The sequence below is a fragment of the Pristis pectinata genome, chromosome 17 (assembly GCF_009764475.1).
Source record: "Pristis pectinata isolate sPriPec2 chromosome 17, sPriPec2.1.pri, whole genome shotgun sequence".
Classification (NCBI taxonomy): domain Eukaryota; kingdom Metazoa; phylum Chordata; class Chondrichthyes; order Rhinopristiformes; family Pristidae; genus Pristis; species Pristis pectinata.
Window position 1 is genome coordinate 28,737,961 of NC_067421.1, and position 21,153 is coordinate 28,759,113.

Genomic DNA, 21,153 nt, shown 5'->3' on the forward strand with positions numbered 1-21,153 from the left:
GATAAAAAAGTTTCTTCTGACTTCCCTATTGGAGCTGTAGATGACAAGGGAAGACAAGACTGTCCTTTAATGATGGTCCCTCATTATTTCTTCCACACAAGTGGAAACATTCCTTTTGAGGACACATGATCAAAACCCTCAATAATTGTAATGAATTCAGAGAGTAAGAATGATACTGCACAGTAACAGCTACTTTGACCCACCGTGTCCATGCCGAATACACTAATCCCATTTATCAGAACTTGGTCTGTAGTCTTCTGTGCCTTCCTGATTCAGTGTTTGTCTAGATACTTAAATACTGTCAGAATCTGTCTCCAACACCCACTCAGGCAGTGTGATCCAGATTCAGTCACCCTCTGAGTAAAATAAAACCTTCCTCTGATCCCCTCTACACTATTTATCCCTTAAAACTAAACATATAGCCTCTAGTTTTAGACACTTCTGCAATGGGGCCAACTTATACTTTAGCCTCCACGAATGCTGATGGCCCCACTGAGTTCTTCTTGCATTCTCTTTTTTTGTCCCAGATAGTGTGTATTGACAGGAATTTCAATTATTGCATTTGATAGTTTATAAAATTGTGAGAGGCTCGGATAGGGTAGACAGTCGGAATCTTTTTTCCAGGGTACAAATGTCAAATATTAGAGGACATGCATTTAAGGAGAGAGGGGGGAAGTTTGAAGGAGGCAAGTTTTTTACACAGAGAGTGCTTGGTGCCTGGAATAGGCTGCCAGGGTTGGTGGTGGAAGCAGAGATGACAGTGGCATTTAAGAGGCTGTTAGGTGAACATACGAGTATGCAGGGAATGGAGGGATATGGATCATGTACAGGCAGAAGAGATTTAGTTTAATTCGGCATTGTGTTCAATGCAGATATTGTGGACCAAAGGGCCTGTTCCTGAGTTGTACTGTTATATGTTCGATGTTGAGGTTGGCCCTTCTAACACATAGTCACTTTTAAACTGGGAGCAGTGCCTATTGATCAACAACCCCCCCCCCCCCACCCCTTTCACCCCCCATTTCCTAAGTTCAGGGATATTTAACTGAGTTGTGCTAATGTTGTTGCTTCCTAGGCTGAGATCATTAACTCAGCTGGGAGGTGGCACAGTTGCTCAGCGAATAAGTTGAACTCCTGTGGGGGATCTTCTACTCACTTTAATTCAGCATCCTACAAGGAAGGGAAGTGTACCTTTGGCAGTAAAAGTTTCTACTGTACCATTGGGCACTGGACAAAGCTCCAAGGACTTTGGCCAGTTGTAGTGGGGCAGTTGTGATTGTATTCACGCCAGTCACAGGCAGAGTTGTACAGGGCACTCTTTAAGCTGAAAATTCAGAGGAGAACAAAAAAAAGTAGATGTTTAATCTTAGCACTTTTACTGTCACTCAATGTTGAATCTCTACTGAGAACTGAAAAGAGAAAGGGTGTATGTCTTAATATTGGAGGACCCTCTGTAAAACTATTTTTGAACAGTCCACTGCAGACCCTCCAAAAGAAGGATGTTCATTGATGAAGCAGCTGAAACTTGCAGCTTAGGCTAAGGATGTTGCCCTGGGGAACTCCCACAACATGACAGATCAAGGAACCTTTGTGAATGGAACTTTTGTCTGAGGTTTTCCTCAGTTTGGAAATACTGGCGTCTGTGTATTAGAGAGAAATCACATGGGAGCCCCGCCAGACTCTATATTTATCTGAGCAAATGACCAAGTGCAATAATGCATAGATGACAAGGCTGTGTGCCTTGTTATTGTGAGGAGATCTCTGGAAAAGTATTGTGTTTTCCTGATACATTTGTTACTGAGTCTTCTTGGAAAGATCATATCCTTTTATTTCTTAAGAACATATGAAATAGGAGCAAGCCACGTCGCCCTTCAAACCTACCTCTCCATTCATAAAGGTCGTGGCCGATCTTCCACCTCAGTTCCATTTTCCTGCACTAACCTCATATCCCTTCATTCCCCTCACGTGCAGAAATATGCCAATCTCTGTTTTGAATGAATTTAACAACTGAGTCTCCACAGCCCTCCGGGTTAGAGAATTCCAAAGATTTGCTGTTCTCTGAGTAAAGACATTTCTTCTCATCTTAGTCCTAAAGAGCCTGAGCCTTAAGGCTAGCATTTCTCTCTTACCATTCATCAGGATAGGATTTAATTAGCATAATGTCATGGAGAAAGGAAGTTGTGAATAGCAAAATGCACCCAAACGCAACAATATATTTATACAGCAAATTAACATGGCAAAACATTCTAAGTAAGGGTAGCAAACTAAAAGTAATACTCAGTATATTAAAGGTAAGGAACTACTCAAAAGAGGGAGTTAAGGTGGAATTCCAGAACTTTGGCCACTGAAGGCATGGTTGTCACTGGTGGTGTGGTTACATTTGGAAAGGCTGGAGAGGTTCAATTTGGAGGACTGCTGATATTTTGGGTTGGATGGGGTTATGAGGCCGAAGAAATTTACACAATGAGGGACAAAGCTGTGGAGGAATTTGAAAACAAGGGCGTGAAATTTAAAATCAATATTTTACATAACTGGAAGCTAGTGTAGATTAGCAAGGACAGAGGCTTGCAAGCAATTGATGAGCAAATGGTGTGGATTACAATACAGTCCGCAGAGTTTTGAGTGACAGTATAGACAAGGACTGGAATGAGTGAAACCATCCAGGATAATGTTGGAAACATTAAGTCCGCAGGTAACAAAGGTCAGATTCTCAACACAGAATCAGATGATGTTCTGAAGGTGGAAGTAGAGGGGCCGACTGATGGCCCTGATGTGTGGTCCAACACACAATCAGAATTAAATATGACACCAAGGGCACAAACAGTCTGGTTCAATTTCAGGACAGTTGCTAGGTTGAAGGATAGATCTGGTGGCTAGCAAATGACATTTGTGATGGGGCAGAAGATGATGGCTCCTTTCTTTCCAAAAGTTAACTGGAGAACATTTCTCTTCATTGAGCCCTGGATGGTTGACATTCAATGTCAATGTAGATTTAGGAGCCATCAAGGTAAGAGGTGGAGAGGTGAAGTGAAGTAAAGTCAGTGTACTATTGGAAACTGGTGCCACCTCACTAGAACTTGTGCATGAGAAATAGAAGGTGGACGAGCTTTCATCTTTGGGGGAAAAACAAATAGATAATTCTGTGGCTTTGGGAAAAGAAGACTTTGTTGGTGATTCTCCACCCACAACTGGCCCTTCTAAGTGAACAATGATGGTACTACATCGGAGAAAGAAGATGTGATTTACTTCATCATAGACTGAAGACTGGCTGAGAAGACCCAGGCGGGATATGTGACCAATGTCATTAGTGATCAGAGACACTTTGGTATTATAGCAAAGCAGGGCACCTGATTGGAAGCATTCAAACAAGTTGGTCAGCGTACAATGGGCATGAATCTGGGAGGTTACGATATATTCAAGAACAATGGGAGGTTGGAAATAGGCTAGCTGTTTTCAAAGTGGCTGGACCAAAGGTTGTTCATTTCTGGGGAGAGGGTTGATGATTGTAGAAATAACAGAACAAGGCAGCACCTCAGGAAAGTGAACCGCTCTCAATATCACCTAACCTGGGACATTGGAAGAGTGAACAGTAAACACCAGTTACACTCTAATTAATTCTAAGTCCCTCAATCCATCAGTCTTTGGAATACTCCTCATTCCCACTCTATGATATCTTGATATAATTCCCATTCTTTGTAGAACACTTCAATCTACTTCAGAATCTGAAAGTATCATTCTAATGTGGCCTTCAGTCCTCACTGTAAAATTCTGATGTAATGTTCGTTCATGTTGATATAGCATTCCAATAAACTTTGTAATCCACAATGTGAAACCGATACACTATACATTTCCTATTGGAAAAATTCAATATAAAAATCACGAAGCACTTTAAAAATATCCACATCCTTCACTATAACTTGTTGATGCATCTCTTCATGGAACATTCTAATCTATCTCCCATTTCACACTGCAACACTCTGACATATCTCTGACTATAACTCTCTGATATAGCACTCTAAAAGTTCAATGTACCCACTGCCATCATTCATCATCCAATATACACCAAGATCCTCACACAAATACTCCAGCGAAACTCTTGCGGGAAACCTCCAGTGTATTCCTTGCAATAAACCATGGTATATTCCGTAGTATATTCCATGGTTTCTTCTTATACCTGCTGCTCAATGAAGCAGTTTGAAAGTGAGTGGGTTTCAGCTGCTCTCAGGTTGCTCATCTCACTTCCTCTCTTCACATAGGTTCCAACGGGCGAGTTGGAGTGATTGCTGCTGGTTCTCTGATTTTGTTTCTGCTGCTTCTGCTCCTGCTGTTCCTGTGCTGTTACTGTCTCTGTCACAAGAAGAATCAAGGAAACGAGTGAGTACTCTGCTATACAGGGAGAGGTTCTGATTCATAGCCAAATATGCTCTGAATCTCTCAGCTCTTTTAAGGTCAGACTTCATCTCTGTTAGGGTCATGGATGTCTTCTCCTTCCATTGCATCAGGTAGTAAGAAATGACCTGAGGCAGACAGCTTCTAGTTCATTGATATAAAAGTGAACTCTCACTTCAGACTGTGGTCCAAATTGACAGCAGGACGATATAGATTAGGACATGAATATTGAAGGCTACATGACATTTCGGAAGGATAGGAAGAAAGTAATAGGTAGAGAGTGGCACTGCTAATTAAAAATGGTGTTTGTACAATAGACAGGGATGACCTAAGTTCAGGAAACAAGGATGTAGAAGCAGTTTGTTGAAGGTAAGAAATAATAAAGGCAAGAAGTCAGTGTGTGAATGGTATACAAACCCCCAAATGATAAACACATGGTAGGACACAATATAAAGGAAGAAATAATGGGGACTTGTGAAAAAAGATATAGCAAAAGCTTTGAGTGATTTTATTCTATGTAGAGGTTCGTAAAATCAGATGAGCAAAGGTACTCTGGATGAGAAATTCTAAATGAAGAGTTGAAAGAGTGTTTTCAGGATAGTTTGTTAAAACAGCACATTCTGGCCAATCAGAAATCATGCAGCACGAGACCTGGTACTGTACAAGGAGATAGGATTATAATTAATGACTTCGGAGTGAAAGCATCTCTAGGTATTAGCAAGCATTATACAATTGGATTTTACATTCCATACGAGGGAGAGAAGAATAGATACAAAAAGAGTACCTGAAGCTTAAATCAGGGAAATTATGAGAGCACAAAAGAAGAACCAGCTAAAGTGAACTGGCAAATTAGGTTAAGGGATCAATCAGCTGAGATGCAGTTGGAGATATTAAAGGGGATCTTTCAGAATACAAAGAATAGATACATACAATGAAAGAGAAAAATACCGTGGGAAGTATTCACCATATGTGGTTAACCTAAAAATTTAAGGGTGGTATCAAACTTAAAGTATGTAATTGCAGAAAGATGGTGTCAGGTCAGAAGATTCGACAGAATATTAAAAACAGCAAATGATGACATAAAGATTAAAAAAGAAGGAAAAGATAGAATATGAGATAAAGCTGGCTAGAAATGCAAGGGCTGATAATAAGAGTTTTAAAATATATTTCAAAAAGAACAAATTTTAAAAAATGAGTGTTGTTCCCAAAGAAAGAGAGACTGGGGAATTAATAATGGAAAACAAATAGATGACAAGTGAACTAAAAAGTTACCTTGCATCAGTCTTTACTGTAGAAAATAAAACTAACATCCCAGAAATAGCTGAAAATTGGGAATCAGGAGGGAAGAGCTCGGGGAAAATTACAATCATCAGGATAGTAGGTACTGAACTAATTGTCGGAACTTTGGGCTGAACAGTCCCTGGGTCCTGATTGATTACATCCTGGAGTCTTAAAAGAAGTGGCAAGTGAGATTGTTGATGTGGGTATTTTAATTCACCAAATTTCCCAGATTTAGATTCAGGGATGTTTCTATTAGATGGGAAAATAACAAATATCACTCTTTTATTCAAAGGGGCAGGGAGACAAAAAGCAGAGATCTATAGGTCAGTTGGCCGAACATCTGTCATAGGAAAATGTTAAAAGAACATATGAAAAAACGTCACAATGGGGTAGTTAGAAAACTTCAAAATAATCAGATTAATTCAACATGGTTTTGGGAAAGGGAAGTCATGTGTGATCAATTTAAATGAGTTTGTTGAAGAAGAAACATATCCTGTGGATAAAAGGGAACTAGTGGATGTACTATTCTTTAATTTCCAGAAGGCATTTGATAAGATGCCATATCAAAGGTATTTTGTGGAAGATAAAAGCTGATAGTGTAAGTGATAAGAATGTGGCTTGGACAGAAGATTGGCTGGCTAACAAGGAATAGAGTTGGCATAAATGTGGCTTTTTTGTTGGTTGGCAAGACTTATCGAGTGGTATGCCACCGGGATTGGTGCTCAACCTTTTACAATTGGGACAACTATTTTCGTTGAAGGCATCGAAGTTATGGCTGATAAATTTGCCGGTCATGCTAAGTTCTGAAGAGGACATAAGGAGACTGCAAAAGGATGATGAGAGATTGGATGTGTGAATCTGATAAATAGAGTATAATATGGGAAAGTGGTCCATTTTGGCAAGAAAAATAAAAAAAATCCATACATTATCTACTTGCATAACTCTGGGATACATGTAATTTATCTGGGTTCCCTGGTGCATGGTTCACAATAGGCTATTATGTAGGTACAGCAAGTAATTAGGAAAACTGACAGGATATTATTATTTATTGTTTGAGGACTTGAACACAAAAGTAGGGAGGTTTTGTTTCAGTTGCTTAGAGGACTGGTGAGAACACATCTGGAGGACTGTGAGGTGTTGCTCTTATTTAAGGAAGGATGTTAATGCATTGAAGTAGTTCAGAGAAGGTTTGTTTGATTGATATCTAGAATGGGTGGGTTATCTTAAGCGGGAAGGTTGAGCACATGAGGGTTGTACCTGCTGGAGATTAGAAGAGTGAGAGGGGACTTGAATAAAACATAAAGCATTTTGAGGGGTCTTGACATGGTGGGTGTGGATCAGATATTTCCTCTTTTGGGAAAATCGAGAACTAGAGATCAATGTTTAAATATAAGGAGCCATCCATTCAAGACTGGGATGAGGTGAAATTTTTTTCTCTTTTAGGGTCATGAATCTTTGGAACTCTCTTCCTCAAAGGGTGGTGGAAGGAGGTTCTTTGAATATATTTAAGGTAGAGTTAGACAAATTCTCAATAGGCAGAGGGATGGATGGTTACTGAGGGTGGATATGTGGAACTGAGGTTATAATCAAATCAGGCACGAACTTATTGATTGGCGGAGCAGGTTTGAAGGACTGTGTAGCCTACTCCTGCTCCTAATTTAGCTGTTTGTATGTTCCTGTCTGCTGCCTCCCTTGCAATCAAATGCATGTGGACATCCAATGAGGGAGAAATTTGTTTCTGGCTGCTGGCACTAAACCCAAAACATACTGTTGCACGATGGGTTCCACTGAAGTAAACAGAATCAAATGTGCCTAAGTAAGTACAATTGACAGCCAATACTTTGGCTCTACTGATCAAAGACAAATTTCTCCCCCAATATTTCCAATATAATCAAGATGGAAGGCTGTCCATTGTTGATAAATGTGCTGTATAGAAGTGAACAATACAGTCTAGTCTGCCTTCGAAATCCATTCTGCCAAAGTTAAATGGAGCTGAATTTCGGGGGGTGTGGGGGGGAGTAGTGTGGTGTGATATACTGTTGTTACTCTTCAGCATGTTTTGAAATGCCAATTGGAGATGAGTTTCTTGGCACTATTTTATGGGTGTTGTTATTGGTAGCAGATTCACCGTCTGGGTGGTGTACAGTGCAACATTGACCAGTTCCTTTGGAGCACCTGAAACTGAGACCATGCATGAAGAGAGTTGTAGACTCAAAATGCCAGTATCTAACATTACGTACTTTATCTCCTGCCAGTTCCAGCCAAGTCATCACTGTCAGAGGCAAGCAGGCACGGAGACGCTTGCGTGGCACCATCAGCCAGATCAGCACCAAGCTGCCCAGAATTCCCATTAAGCGGCAGAAATTCCCAAAGGTTGTAGGTGAGCAGGTCCTTACAAGTGTATTGATGTTTACTTCACACAAATGGATGTTTTATTCAAGAAGGGATTAACTTGGAAATTTTTAGGATCTGAATGAAAACAGGAAATCGTGTGAATAACAAAAAAATACTGGTCAATATTTGAATGAGAAGTTGATAGATTAATGAGAAAGTGGCCTGGTATGGGACCTGTATCTCCAGGGTTTATCCATTGTTTATTTCAGACGCACTCTTTACATTTTATGTTTTCATAAAGTATTGTGGATGAATATTTTCCTTATGTAGCATGTATTATAAAAAGGCTTTCAATTTCAATGCCCCCAAGCGGAATTCTTTTCCTTTTGTTATTTAAGTAAACAACATTCAAATGAAAGTGAGAATTTTTCCTAATAATGTAAGAGGCCCTGGTCAAGAAACTGCTTTACTACTTTGTATTGGTGTTAAAAATATATCGTGGGTCACACTAAGGTAATGTGTGAAATCCCATAAAGACCAAGATATTCAATTATGAGGTTGAAGGGACAGTGTAATTATGTTTCCCAGTGCAATGTCATTTTTTTTTGCCAGTTTTAGTACAAGGTTACTTGGTTATTCTATTATAAATTCTCACAGCTGTCAACATTTAGCCTAGCAGTTGTGTTCTTGGCAGCCAGCTCTAAAAAGGTCATATCACAATACCAGCAGCAACTTCTAGCTGCAGGGGAGTGTTTCTACTTAATGACTGAATGCTGGGAAGGAGTTGGGAGAATCCTTCCTGAAGGAGATTAGGAACTGGTCAAGCTGGTAAAGAACAGGGCCTGCAGGAGGTTTGTCTTTAGTGCCTGGGGCCATGTAGACCCTCCATGGCTACTGCTGGAGGTTCCCAGCAGTGGGTGTTTAAAGTTGCAGAAGCTCACATTGAGGACAATGAATACAGTTTGTATGTTGGTCTTCAAATACCAGGGAACATGGGGTTAGTAAGACCATATTATTCAATGAGGTAACAAGAGCTGCTATTTTTCAGACTAGTGGGGTTGAAAAAGTACAAAATTAAAACACTGCTAAAAAGCCAGGAATCAGATTTCCCAACAGGCCTAAGGAATCCTAGAAATGTGTGCAGAATTGCTTTTTTTTTCTGGGTTAAGCCAATTTTCAGTTGCACACCACTTTTGTTTTGGAACTGTACAAAAGAATTTCCAGGCTCCTTTCTTTTCTGGAGGCTCTCATATAACTCTAAAGCTAAGTATTGAAATAAAAGAACTGAAAATGCTGGAAACACTCAGCAGGTCAGGCAGTATCTGTGGAAAAAGAAACAGAGTTGAAGGCTCTTCATCAGGCCTGAAACATTAATTTGGTTTCTCTTTCCACAAATGCTGCTTGACCTACTGAAGGTTTCCAGCAATTTCTGTTCATATGTCAGTCTTCCAGAATCTGCAGTTTCCTTTTTTTCATTTTTAAAGTTATCTACTAGTTCTGAGGCCTTTATATTTTGGTTGATTTACCTCCTGATTCTCTGCTGTTATGTTACAGTGAAACTTCACACCCATACAGTTCTTCCAATCTCTGCAACTCTGCTGCCTGTAAACTAACTCGCACCATTCCATTCACCATCACATCAGTGCTCACTAATCTACATTGCGTCCTGACTAGCCACCACCTTTCTTAAAGTTTTGCTTTCAAATCCCTCCATGACCTGACCAATTCCTGACCAATCTGTGTAATCAGCTCCAGCCCAACAACTCTCCGAGACATCTACATTTCTGCCATTCTGGCTCATCGACATCCTAGCATCTTATCATAGCAACAGGGGCAGCCATGACTTCAGCTGCTAAATCTCTAAGGTCTAGAATTCACTCTCTAACACCCATTTCCATTACTTTCTTTCTTCAAAATACTTCTTCAAAACTACCTCTTTGGTCATCTGCCCTCATGTCTCTATTTGTTGATAATACACCCATTTTAGAGGTGCGTTATACATTCAAATTATTGTTGTTTTATACTCCGGTGTAAATATCATGTTCATATACGGCATTGAATTGAGATCAGGAATGGACCAATTAATGAACATGCCAAAAATTAGTTGTACTTCATATTCACTTTTCAGCTGTTGCATTGGTTCCAATTTTAAACAGCCTGTTTTTAGTTACATAACCCAGGGTTATTTTATTGGAAACTGCTGTGTTAAATATTTTAAATCAAAACCCTCCCAGGAACTAAATTAAAAGTAAACATTCTTGCAGCTTTGTTTAAATATACAAAGCTGCAAGTTATGCAAATCAAACTAACCCTTGAAATTTTTGATGTAGATATCAAGTCCGGGTATAAAATTAAAGCTCCATTTGAAAACAACCTGACTACAACAGTCCCAAGCTGGATGAATCATACATTTTTCCATAACCAACCTGAAACGAGACACAAAATTGGCTGCACTCGGGCTCTGGTTGGGGAATTAGGCACTGAAGAAAAGTAGACTCTTAGTATCGTTATTTATGGAACTGATTGGTCAGACCTGAGTCAGAGTTTATTGATTTTTTGATACCTGACACAACCTTAACTGGACATATAAACCCAGATCCCATTGGACTGAGTTTGGGGAGCCAGCTCTATTGTGATAAATACTTCACGACATGTACCTTTGGATGGATCTATCAAACTGATCAGTGGGCAAGTGAGCAAAAGTAACTAATTTTTTTTAAAATTTATTTTTTGGTATCTGTACATGACTGACAAGGCCAATGTTTATTGCCTGTGCCAAATTGTCCTTGAGAGAGTGGTGTTGAGCCACTTTCTTGAACCACTGAAGTTATTTTGGTGAAGGTACACCCACAGTGCTGATGGGCAGGGATTTTCAGGACTTAGAACCAGCGATGATTAAGTTCCTGCAACAGATTTCCAAGTCAGGATAGTGTGTGACTTCGAGGGGGTCCTGCAGATCATGATGCTGTGCCTGAAGCGTTTGTCTGTCTTAGCAGTAGAGGTCATGGGTTTGTGAGGTGCTGTTAGAGCAGCCCAGTGAGTAACTGCAGTGCATTTTGTAAAAACTGCCCACTGTAGCCACTGTATGTGGAGTGCTTAGGGTGATTGATGAGATACCAATCAAGAGGGTTGCTTTCTACTGTGTGATGTTGAGCTTCTTGAGTGGTCTTGAAGATGCACTCATCCAGCCAAGTTTTCCATCACACTCCTGATTTGTACCTTTAGTGATGGAAAGGCTTTGGATGATCGGAGGTGAGTCATTTATTGAAGGATATCCGGCGCCTGACCTGCCGTGGGGCTGCTCTATTTATGTGGCTTCTCTCGTGAGTTCCTGATCAATAGCGATCCCCCAAGTTGTTGATGGCAGAGTGACAATGCCTTGGAACTTCAAGGTAGTTACTAGACAGACTCTTTCTTGTTGAAGATGTTTATTGTCTGGTACTTTGTGGCATGAAAATTACTTGCCTCTTATCAATCTATGTATGATTGTTGTCTAGGTCTTGCATGCAGGCATGGACTGCTTCATTTGCTTAAGAATTGTGAATGAAATTGAAGATAGTACAATCATAAGTAAAAATCCTCATTTCTGCCTTTATGATGGAAAGAAGGTCATTGATAATGTAGCTGAGGATGGTTGGACCTTGGACACTGCCCTGAGGAACTCCTACTTAAGTGATGTCCTGGGGATGGGATGATTAATCTCCATCATTCAGAGCCATCTTCCTTTGTGCAAAGTATAACTCCAACTAATACAGCGTTTTCCCCTCAATGCCCATTAACTACAGTTTTACCAGGATGCCTTGATGCCACATTTGGTCAAATACTGCCTTGATGTCATTGGCTGTCACTCTCACCTCTGGGATTGGACTCCTTGATTCACGTTTGGATCAAAGGTGAGATGAGATCCAGAGCTAACTGGCCTGCCAAAACCCAAATTAGGCAACAATAATTAGGTTATTGGTGAATAAATGCTGCTTGCTGGCACTGACGGTGATACCTTCCATCAGGTTGCTGTTGTTTGGGATTAGATTGATATTATAATCTGAGCTGTGGATGCCTAGAATGTGTTGCCTGATAGGGTGGTGGAGGCAAATTCATTGGGGGCTTTTAAGAGAGGCTTGGATGGGCACATGAATGAGAGGAAAATGGAGGGATATGGGCAATCTGTAGATAGGAGAGATTAGGTATGTTGGCACAACATTGTTGGCCGAAGGGCCTGTTCTGTGCTGTACTGTTCTATGTTCTATAATAATTAGCTGGATCAAATTTGCCCTGTTTTTTGTGAACAGTATATACTTGGGAAATTTTCCACATTGTCAGATGGATGTGTTGTTGTAAGTGCACTGGAACAGCTTGGCTGGATGCACAGTTAGTTCCGGAGTACTAGTGATTGGTATTATAGCTATGGTGTTTTCTGGTCCCATAGCCTTTACTGTAATCCAGTGCTGTCAACCATTTCTTGATATCGCGTGGGGTGAATCGGAATGGCTGAAAAGTGGCTTATGTGATGGTGAGGATCTTAGGAGGAAATTGAGATGGATGATTTGCTCAGCACTTCTGGTTGAACTTCAGCACTTACATGCTAGGACCCACCATTATGAAGGATGGAGAGGCTCTTGGAACTTACTTCTTCCATTAGCTGTCTAATTGTCCACCAACATGCATTGCTAGACGTGATGGGACTGCAGGGCTTTAGTTGTGAGATCACTTAGCTTATCTATTGCACGCTGTTTTTGTTGTTGAGTGTGCATGTAGTCCTGCAATGCATCTTTGCTAGGTTGGAACCTCATATTTAGGTCTGCCTAGTGCTGATCCCTACATGCCTTTCTGCACTTTTCATTGAAAGAGGGTCAAACTGTAGAGTGAAGGATTTGCTGGGCCATGATGTTATCGAACCATAGATAACCATAGAACCATAGATTCTATGGTTTAAACCATAGAACCATGGATTGTGGTGGTGCACAACTCTGCAGTTGCTGATGTTCCCATGGCTGCCCAGTGTTGAGCTTCCAAGTCTATTCTGAGTCAATCCCATTTAGCATTACCGTAATCCCACATAACATATAGAGGAATCTTTGATGTGAAGACAGGGCTTTGACCCCACAAGGATGATGGTCACTTCTACCTATGCTAACATGAATGGATGCATCTGCCACTGCTAGATTGGTGACGATGATTCTAAGCAGGTTTATCCATCATGTTGGTTCACTCACTACCTGCCACTGACCTTGGCAGCTATATTTTCATGACCCAGCCAGCTCAGTCTGTGATGCTGCTGTCAAACCACTTTTGGAAGTGGATTTTGAAGACCCCCATTAAGAGTACATTCTGTAGTCTTGCTTCTTCAGTGTTTCTTCCAAGTGTCATTCAGCATGGAGGAGCACTAATTCATCAGCTAAGGGAGGATGGTCAGTGGTAATCAGGGAGACATTCTTGTCTATGTTTGACATTTAATACATATATTTATTTCTTATTAATCATTTTCTGTGGCAGTTTATTTCTCTGATAGTATTATTTTGTGTGCTCCAAACTGAACATGAAAGACTGAGATTTTCCTTTATTTTATAAAAGATGTTGGAAATAATATCAACTGGAATATTTATTTCCATGGATAAAAAGCAGAGTTACAACATGTTTGCAATTGTATCCTGAAGAAACCTTAGCCAGAGAATGATGCCTTGTTATGTGTCAAAATAAGCTGGGCTATGTTCTATGAAGCTGACAGAAAGCAAAACACAATAGTGTGTTATTTGTCACAGTTACATCTGTTAGTGATCTACAATTCAGTTGGTCTATTTTTATGTACAATCACTGAAACATTGAATTGTTATGCCACATATCAAAGCCATTCCGCCCTTTAAGCCTGTACCAGCTTCTCGCTGAGAAACCCCATCAGTCACATTCCCTTGTTCTTCCCCCATAATCATGCAAAGTCCTCTTTCTTGTCTGCCTGTCCAATTCCCATTCTGAAAGCCCTGCAAAATTCTATTTTTATCACCCCTCGGACAGTGGATTGCTGATGACTACTCTGTAAAATAAGTTTTTCCTCACTCATCCATTGTGTTTTCCAACCAGATTTTTGAATCCATGTTCTTTAGTCCCTGAACAATCCATTCATGAGAATACCTTCCCTCTATCACCTCTGTTTAAACCAGTAATTTGCTAACCATTATCAAACCTCCTCTCAACCTTCTTTGCTGTAAGAAGACACTCAATATCAAAGAAAGCAACAGTCGTTTTAAGTGCCTCTTAAGAAAACCTGGTGTGGAAGTGATCTTTGGTAGCTAGCATCAGAAATGTTTTTGTGAATATGTACTTACTTTTGCGCACTCTATCGATTTCTGAGGTGTGCATAAGACTTTAAATTTTCCGGCTTCAATGTGGGGGTACATGGGTGTCCTTAATGTTATATGATAAATGTGGGCACACACATCTCGTGCCTTTTTTAGATATTTAGTGGGAAGGCCGATGCTTCTGTTTGACTACCTTGTGTCTGCCCAGTTGATTTCAATGCAACTGAGTGTCCAAAGATGAGCACAACCAGCGATCGGTACTCCATGCAAGCATTTGGTGTTGGCAATCAAAGATGATTTTCCACAAAGCCACATTATAAGCTACAGAGGGAAAGCTCATATAAAATGAACATAATTATTGCATCTTGTCTCACAGTATTAACAGTAGTGACTTGTGTTTATATAATGACTTTAATGTAATTATACCCAGATATAAATGGTTGTGATAAACAAAGGTAATAAGAGGAAGGGTGACCAATATTTTGGCTCTATAAAGCCCAAAGCAGAGACAAGTAATGTAGGCCAATTGGATGCTGCCAGTACTTACATTTCACAAAAGCTTGCTCTATCTCTAAGGCTGTCAGCCTATCAAGAGGTGGTCTGAGTGATGAACTTAAAGATGGACAGGATGGTAGTGTAATCAAAACCTGATTGGTCTTCACCTACATAACCCACTAACTGGTCATCAGCAAACAAGATACCAGTCATCAGGCACACTTGAGTGCAGTGATGGCTTTATTGCTGCATCTGGTCCATTATTAGCAGCCCTGAAGTTCCTGTTAGTCTCTCTGCTGACAGAAAGTCAAGGCTCGATTTCATCTCAGCAGCCTGGCAGCTTGCCTGAAATATTATTTTCTTTCCTGCATCAGTTGGTGTGTATTAGGGAGGTAGATGTGGAAGCCATGATTAGCAGATCCACCATAATCACCTGCAGCTGCTACTGCAGCTAATGAAATAACCACATCAAAGCTGGACACCACTGAAACTCCAAAGGTTAGGAATTCTTCACATGTTCCTGAGGCATTACCATGGTGTTACATCCATGTTAGTAAACAGTTTAGTTAGCGCCCTGCTACTTCACAGTGCAGAATGCCTTTTAGTTAGTCAGCATGAAGATGGCACAGAATACACAAGGCACTGCAAGAACTAAAGACTGGAAGAAGAGAGGGAATTTATCCTTAGCTGGAAACTGTGCCACAGAGAGATAATTTTCAATTCTTTTGTGTGAAGCAGGTGTGTTCATTAAACCTGGTACTGAAGCCAGGAGAACCAATGGGAATGATAAACAGCACGTCTCTCATCTCCTTCACTTCCCCCTCAACACACTATAACTGCAGAAGAACTGCACAAATGCTTCATCCACAATGTCGTACATGGGTTTGTGCTGCACACATGAGATGGTCAGCAGTCTGTGGTGCATCACCACACTCCCGTATTGGCCTGTCCTTTGAACTAATCTTGCAGACAGTGGCATTAAAGTATCCAGCTCCAGATCAAATCCTCTTAAATTTAATCAATTTGGGGGAGCTTATCCCAAATGGACATGGAATTGGGCTGCTTCTGAACTACCTGAGACGAGAATCAGTCTCACCCACTCTTTGTGCTGTGGTTCGAGTGTCTGTGTGGTACCACCCCAACCTTTACATTGTGGCAACCTTTACACTGTGACTATCACTGACACGACATGAAGAGAACAGGAGGCAGAAGTGCAGTCCGATTGATACTGAGCAAGAAGTCTACACTCACTAATTCTCAAAAATGCAGTCTGCCACTGCTTCACTGAAGTGCTGGATTGTTCTTCTGTGAAGGTATCCAGCATTCCTTCGGTAGAATAAGTATGCAGAATACCGATTACCATTGATAAGATATCTTTATTAGTCACATGTACATCGAAACACACAGTGAAGTACATCTTTTGCTTAGAATGTTCTGGGGGCAGTCTGCAAGTGTTGACACGCTTCCAGCGCCAACATAGCATGCCCATAACTTCCTAACCAGTACGTCTTTGGAATGTGGGAGGAAAGTGGAGCATCTGGAGGAAACCCACGCAGACACAGGGAGAACGTGCAAGCTCCTTGCAGACAGTGGCCGGAATTGAACCTGGGTCGCTGGCGCTGTAATTGAACTCGGGTCGCTGGCGCTAACCACTACACTACCGTGCCTGTCAGGACAAATCTGCAGACTAAGTCAGAGATATAGAACCCATTTAAACCAGGCATGCATGTTAAATCTTTGGAGTAATCTTCCAGGCAGGATAGTCAAGGATAAATTACAATGAATATCTATGATGGAGGTGGAGCAATGTTCTGGGGAGCAGGGGGTGAGAGGGTGGGGGAAGGTGGATTATTGCATGCAATGATCCTTAGACTACTCTGGCAGAGTCATATCATTCAGTGCTGAGTGGGTGATGTGGGCTGCAGGCATTTCCTTAGACTGGATTCACCATTCCCTCTGCTAATCTTGTGATTCCTTTTTAGTGGCACATCATGACATGGAAAACACCCTAAACTGTAGCTTCATCGAGCCGCCCTCTATGATGGATCAGCCATCCCCTTCTTGGTCTTCCCATGGCTCTTTTTCTTCTTTCGATACGGCAGATGATGGCCCTGTGTATTGTGTACCTCATGAGGGTGAGTACAATGGTTGTATGTATGTGTACAAAACCAGATGAAAATTCTCTTTTTTTGTTTCTGAGTTATGCTTGAACTAAATAGCACAAGATCTTTATCAGCTGTTGCATGAAGGAGGGCCTTTATTACTAATCATGGAGAGTAGGGAATTGGTTATTGGTACTTACGTTCAGAGGAGGGGATGCATATTACAAACTGAGCAATAATTGAGAATGCTTCTGCCTATTAACTTTCTCTTTCCCATTTCCCATACTGGGGATTTGGACAGTGCTATTTGGACTGGCAGTCTATAATAATAAATCTGTCTGTGTGATGGGTCGTCGCTGTCAACATCTAAGAGCCACCATAGCTTTTGGTTTGCACTGAGGAATCCCACAGTGTAGTGGGTTTCCCACAGGTGCTCCGGTTTCTTCCCACATCCCAAAGACATGCTGATTGAAAGGTTAATTGGCTACTGTAAAGTGCTCCAAGTTTAAGTGTGTAGTAGGAGAATCAGGGGAACATGTGAGAGAGAATAGGTTACAGGGAAATAAAAGAGGAAATGGGATTGAAAGGAACGTTCTGAGAGATGGCATAGACTCAAAGGCTGAATGACTTCCTTCTGTGGCGCAAGAACATAATGTGAAATTTAGTGTGTCCTCCGTCCAAATGTTCTGACGTTAATTTTGACTCTTGCAGAGAGTGTTATGGAGAGCAGTATCCGTGAGAAGGTGAACCCAGTGGAAAAGCTAGCCCCTCCAATAAGTGAAGAGGATGCTGGGGAGTACACATGTTTGAAAAGTGACCCCAATGACATGCTGTTACTTAAACTATCAGACAGTGAAGCCTCCAGCAATGGCTCTGGCTCGACCAGTGGGGCTGTGTATGCTAAAGTAGCGAGGCTGTCCAAGCAGTCTAAAGACAGCGACAACAGCATCAACACCAACAGCAGCAGAACCACCAACATTAGTGGGAAGCAGCCCTCCCCAGAGAGGACCAAACCTCCCCCTCCCGATCCTTCAACCAAGCCCAAATTATCATGGATTCATGGCAAATTCAACTCCAGCCAACCTAACCCTTCATCAGCCACAAGGTCTCCATCTCTGGATAAAGCAGCCACTCAAGCAGAGGGTCACCATAGTGCTTTGGGTGGCAGGAGGAGGAACCTGAGTGAATCCTCTGCTGGACTTTATGGTAGGCAGGATGAGAAGAGAGGCTCCTCTGAGGTCAAACTGAGGCGCAAGGACAAGGGCCACAACCGGACAAGGGAACACACACCCAATGACCTGAGTTATGGAAGCAAAGTGCAGAAGAATAAAGCAAGCCCCGAACAGACGCAAAATCTCAATGGCAGCGTCCAGAACACATCGAAAAGAAGTGGACCTTCACCCAGTGATAAGAAGCCAGCCGAGGGGAGAGAATCGCAAAGAAGTCCCCCACAGGCGAAAGGTAGACCCGAGGTGATTCACCCCCACCTATCTCCGGAGACGGCCACCATGCTGGCCGCTCAACTCAAAGAGAAAACCCAGAGCCTAAACAAGTCAGAGGTTAACATGAGGCAAAATGGGTTGATTCCAGCCCACCACCAGCGGGAGAAACCCACACCCCCGCAGAAAGCTAAGCGGTCCTTTGGTGCCAACAGCCAGCGAGCGGTCATTCCGACGTCAAGCAACCTACAAAAGATGATCAGCCCTTCTCCGGAACACCAGGAGGCCGTGGGAGGCAACGCCAGCGGTTCAACCCTGGAAAGCTGCAGCTACCAGGAGCAAGATGGGGTGAACTGTTCTCAGGCCAAACAGGAAATGGGTGAGCAGACACCCAAAAGGACACCAATTAAAAAACCCCCGAGGAAGCGCAGCAAAGAGGCAACATTGGAATCACATCCAAAAACGCCCACGATGTCCCCTCAGGTGATGGCTGTAAAGGAGTCATAACCCAAAACAAAATATTCCCACTGCTGATGTCCACCTCACAGAGCAGCAGGGCAAAAAGGTGCTTATAAGCCTCATGTAAGCCCAAGGAGCTGTGAGGCTGTTGCAGTACTTCACCAGCAGTGGCCCAAACAGGAGTAACAGATAAATTACTAACTTTTAATATATGTACGTACCTGAGTGTATCTTCCCCTCACTTACCCTTCACTGAAGGTCAGATGTTGACCAACGGTGACCAAATGAATTAAGTGTTGCATTGACACTGACAGATGACCAAAAAATCTTTCCCATGACCTTATCTGTGACTGATGACCAGTAATGGTACAGCGAACCTCTGGGCTTTGCGGCTTGTTTTTAGAGTTAGGCTTCTTTCTCTGGACAGAAGAATCCAACATTTTGTGACATTATATATTTCCGTGAATTTTGCATTAGCAAAGCTTTCTCCAAAAAAGGAACATGTCAATTCCTTGTCATTTTCTGTTATCTTATTCAGTAACAGATCGCTGGCTTTTGTATATTATTCTTTTACAGTTCTACAGTGACCAAAACAAAACGAATGGTTTAAAGATCAAGGCTGGGAGATGAAGGCTTCATGCCTTACTTAAATGTGGGTAACTTGCTTGGTGCTGCACTCACTGCAGTGATTTCCACTCAGGCACCTTGCCTGTGAGACGTGGCAGAGAGCAGGAGGAGGAGATGGGAGATTGACAAGAACCTAACATTGGCGGGGAAGGGCTCATTGTTGGCAGGAGATGATGTCTGAACCATTTTGGAGTGGGGAGAAAATGATCCTGGAAAGCAGAGAGCCCAGGGAGCAGAGTTGGCTGTCACAGAAGGGATCAGTTCATTTTATAAATTTAATTGCAGAACACTGGAGCGCAGAGGTGGGAGTCCACAGTGAGGTTTTCAGCAGCCGCAGCGTATGTGTATTAGCTTTCAGGAGCAACTTGCAAACATAGGTTTAGCCTCTCAAACGCTTTTGATGTATTTTACAGTTTTGCATACTACGTGCGTGAGACACTCAGTAACACTTGGCCATTCTGCCATCCTTGAGTGATGGAGAGGGAAGAGCCTGAACTGGCTCAGGTTACTGTGCTGCAGCCAGCACACTGGGACTCTCTACTCTTGACGCACTGTGTCCCAGCTTCTTTCTGTATACAATCATTTTTATGTGTAAGATATTTTTTTATTTCAAGTTTTATTAAAAATGCCAAGCAAAAAGAATAAAAAATTTCTTTCCTCACCTGCCTTGTGGTTGTGTTCCTCACTTCACTCCCCGCCTCCTTCTCTTAACTGGATGTAGATGGATAAAAGTCTTTCCAGTTCAGTATGGACTAGTCAGGATGGACTCCAGGAATGGAAGGGATTCAGAGGCAGGGTGGAGGGTGAGGGAGGTGTATCTCCTCCATGAGCTATGACCCCCTGGTGCATCACCACCCCTCGGCTTCAGGCCTGCTGAATTAGGCTTCTCATGTGGGATGCAAAAATAAAATACTGAGGATGCTGCAAACCTGAAATGAATGCAGAGATGAGAGTTCACCTACCTGTGGCAGTAACTCTGTTTCTCCCTCCACAAAGTATTTCCAGCATCTTTTGTTTCTATTGGATATTATTTTTGTTACATTTAGAGTTTAAGAGAGTCAGAAAGGGTTGAACTGATTTTGAGGAAAAAGCCATGCTGAAGTTTCAAAAACTGAAATCAAATCTTGCCAATATTGCAATATCGCCTGCTGTTCCAATACAGGTGTCCTTGAATGCTTTCAAATGTAAATAATCTTGTTATGGTGAGAGGTGGCATGGAATTATGTGGACAGGAAAGTGCAGGATCAGGTTGTTTATTGCGACTGATTGGTATTGCTCCGCACAAGCCTCCTCCCAATATACTTCAGCTGACAATCAGCATACCCTCCATTCATTACTCCTACATGTAACAAATAGAGGATGTGCTGATACTCCTGCATGCTCACTTCCCTTTTGCAAAGGAGTCTATCACAGGCATTCCTTTTGTTCTCTCCACTCCTCCCCCTTTGCAACTTGAAGCATACTTTAATTACCTTTCTCAGTCCTGATGGTAGGCCATCAACTTGAAATGTTAACACTGTTTCCTCCTTCACAGAGGCTGCCTAACCTGCCGAGCATGTGCCACATTTTCTGCCTTTATAACAAATGTTGTGCTGAATGTGAAGGATAACAACACCGGGCAATGGCCACTTGTCCACTTGAAGAATTTTTGTCATTGTTTTCTATTAGGGTCTCACTGCCAGGCATCTGATGAGGATCAGATCCGAAAACATACTGGTCTCTTAAGTGGGAACATCT

General features: G+C 41.9%; 1 protein-coding gene across 2 annotated transcripts in view; it reads left to right on the forward strand.

Moving 5' to 3' along the window:
- scarf2 (scavenger receptor class F, member 2) overlaps window positions 1–20,071 on the forward strand; it is a 56,461-nt gene extending 36,390 nt beyond the window's left edge. For both annotated transcript variants that reach the window (XM_052031984.1, XM_052031985.1), the window contains exons 8-11: window positions 4,254–4,371; window positions 7,923–8,047; window positions 16,772–16,924; window positions 17,603–20,071. In XM_052031984.1, the coding sequence (XP_051887944.1) occupies window positions 4,254–4,371; window positions 7,923–8,047; window positions 16,772–16,924; window positions 17,603–18,837 (1,631 nt within the window). In that variant the 3' untranslated portion in view covers window positions 18,838–20,071. The remainder of the gene's footprint in view (window positions 1–4,253; window positions 4,372–7,922; window positions 8,048–16,771; window positions 16,925–17,602) is intronic.
- Window positions 20,072–21,153: the final 1,082 nt, after the last annotated feature.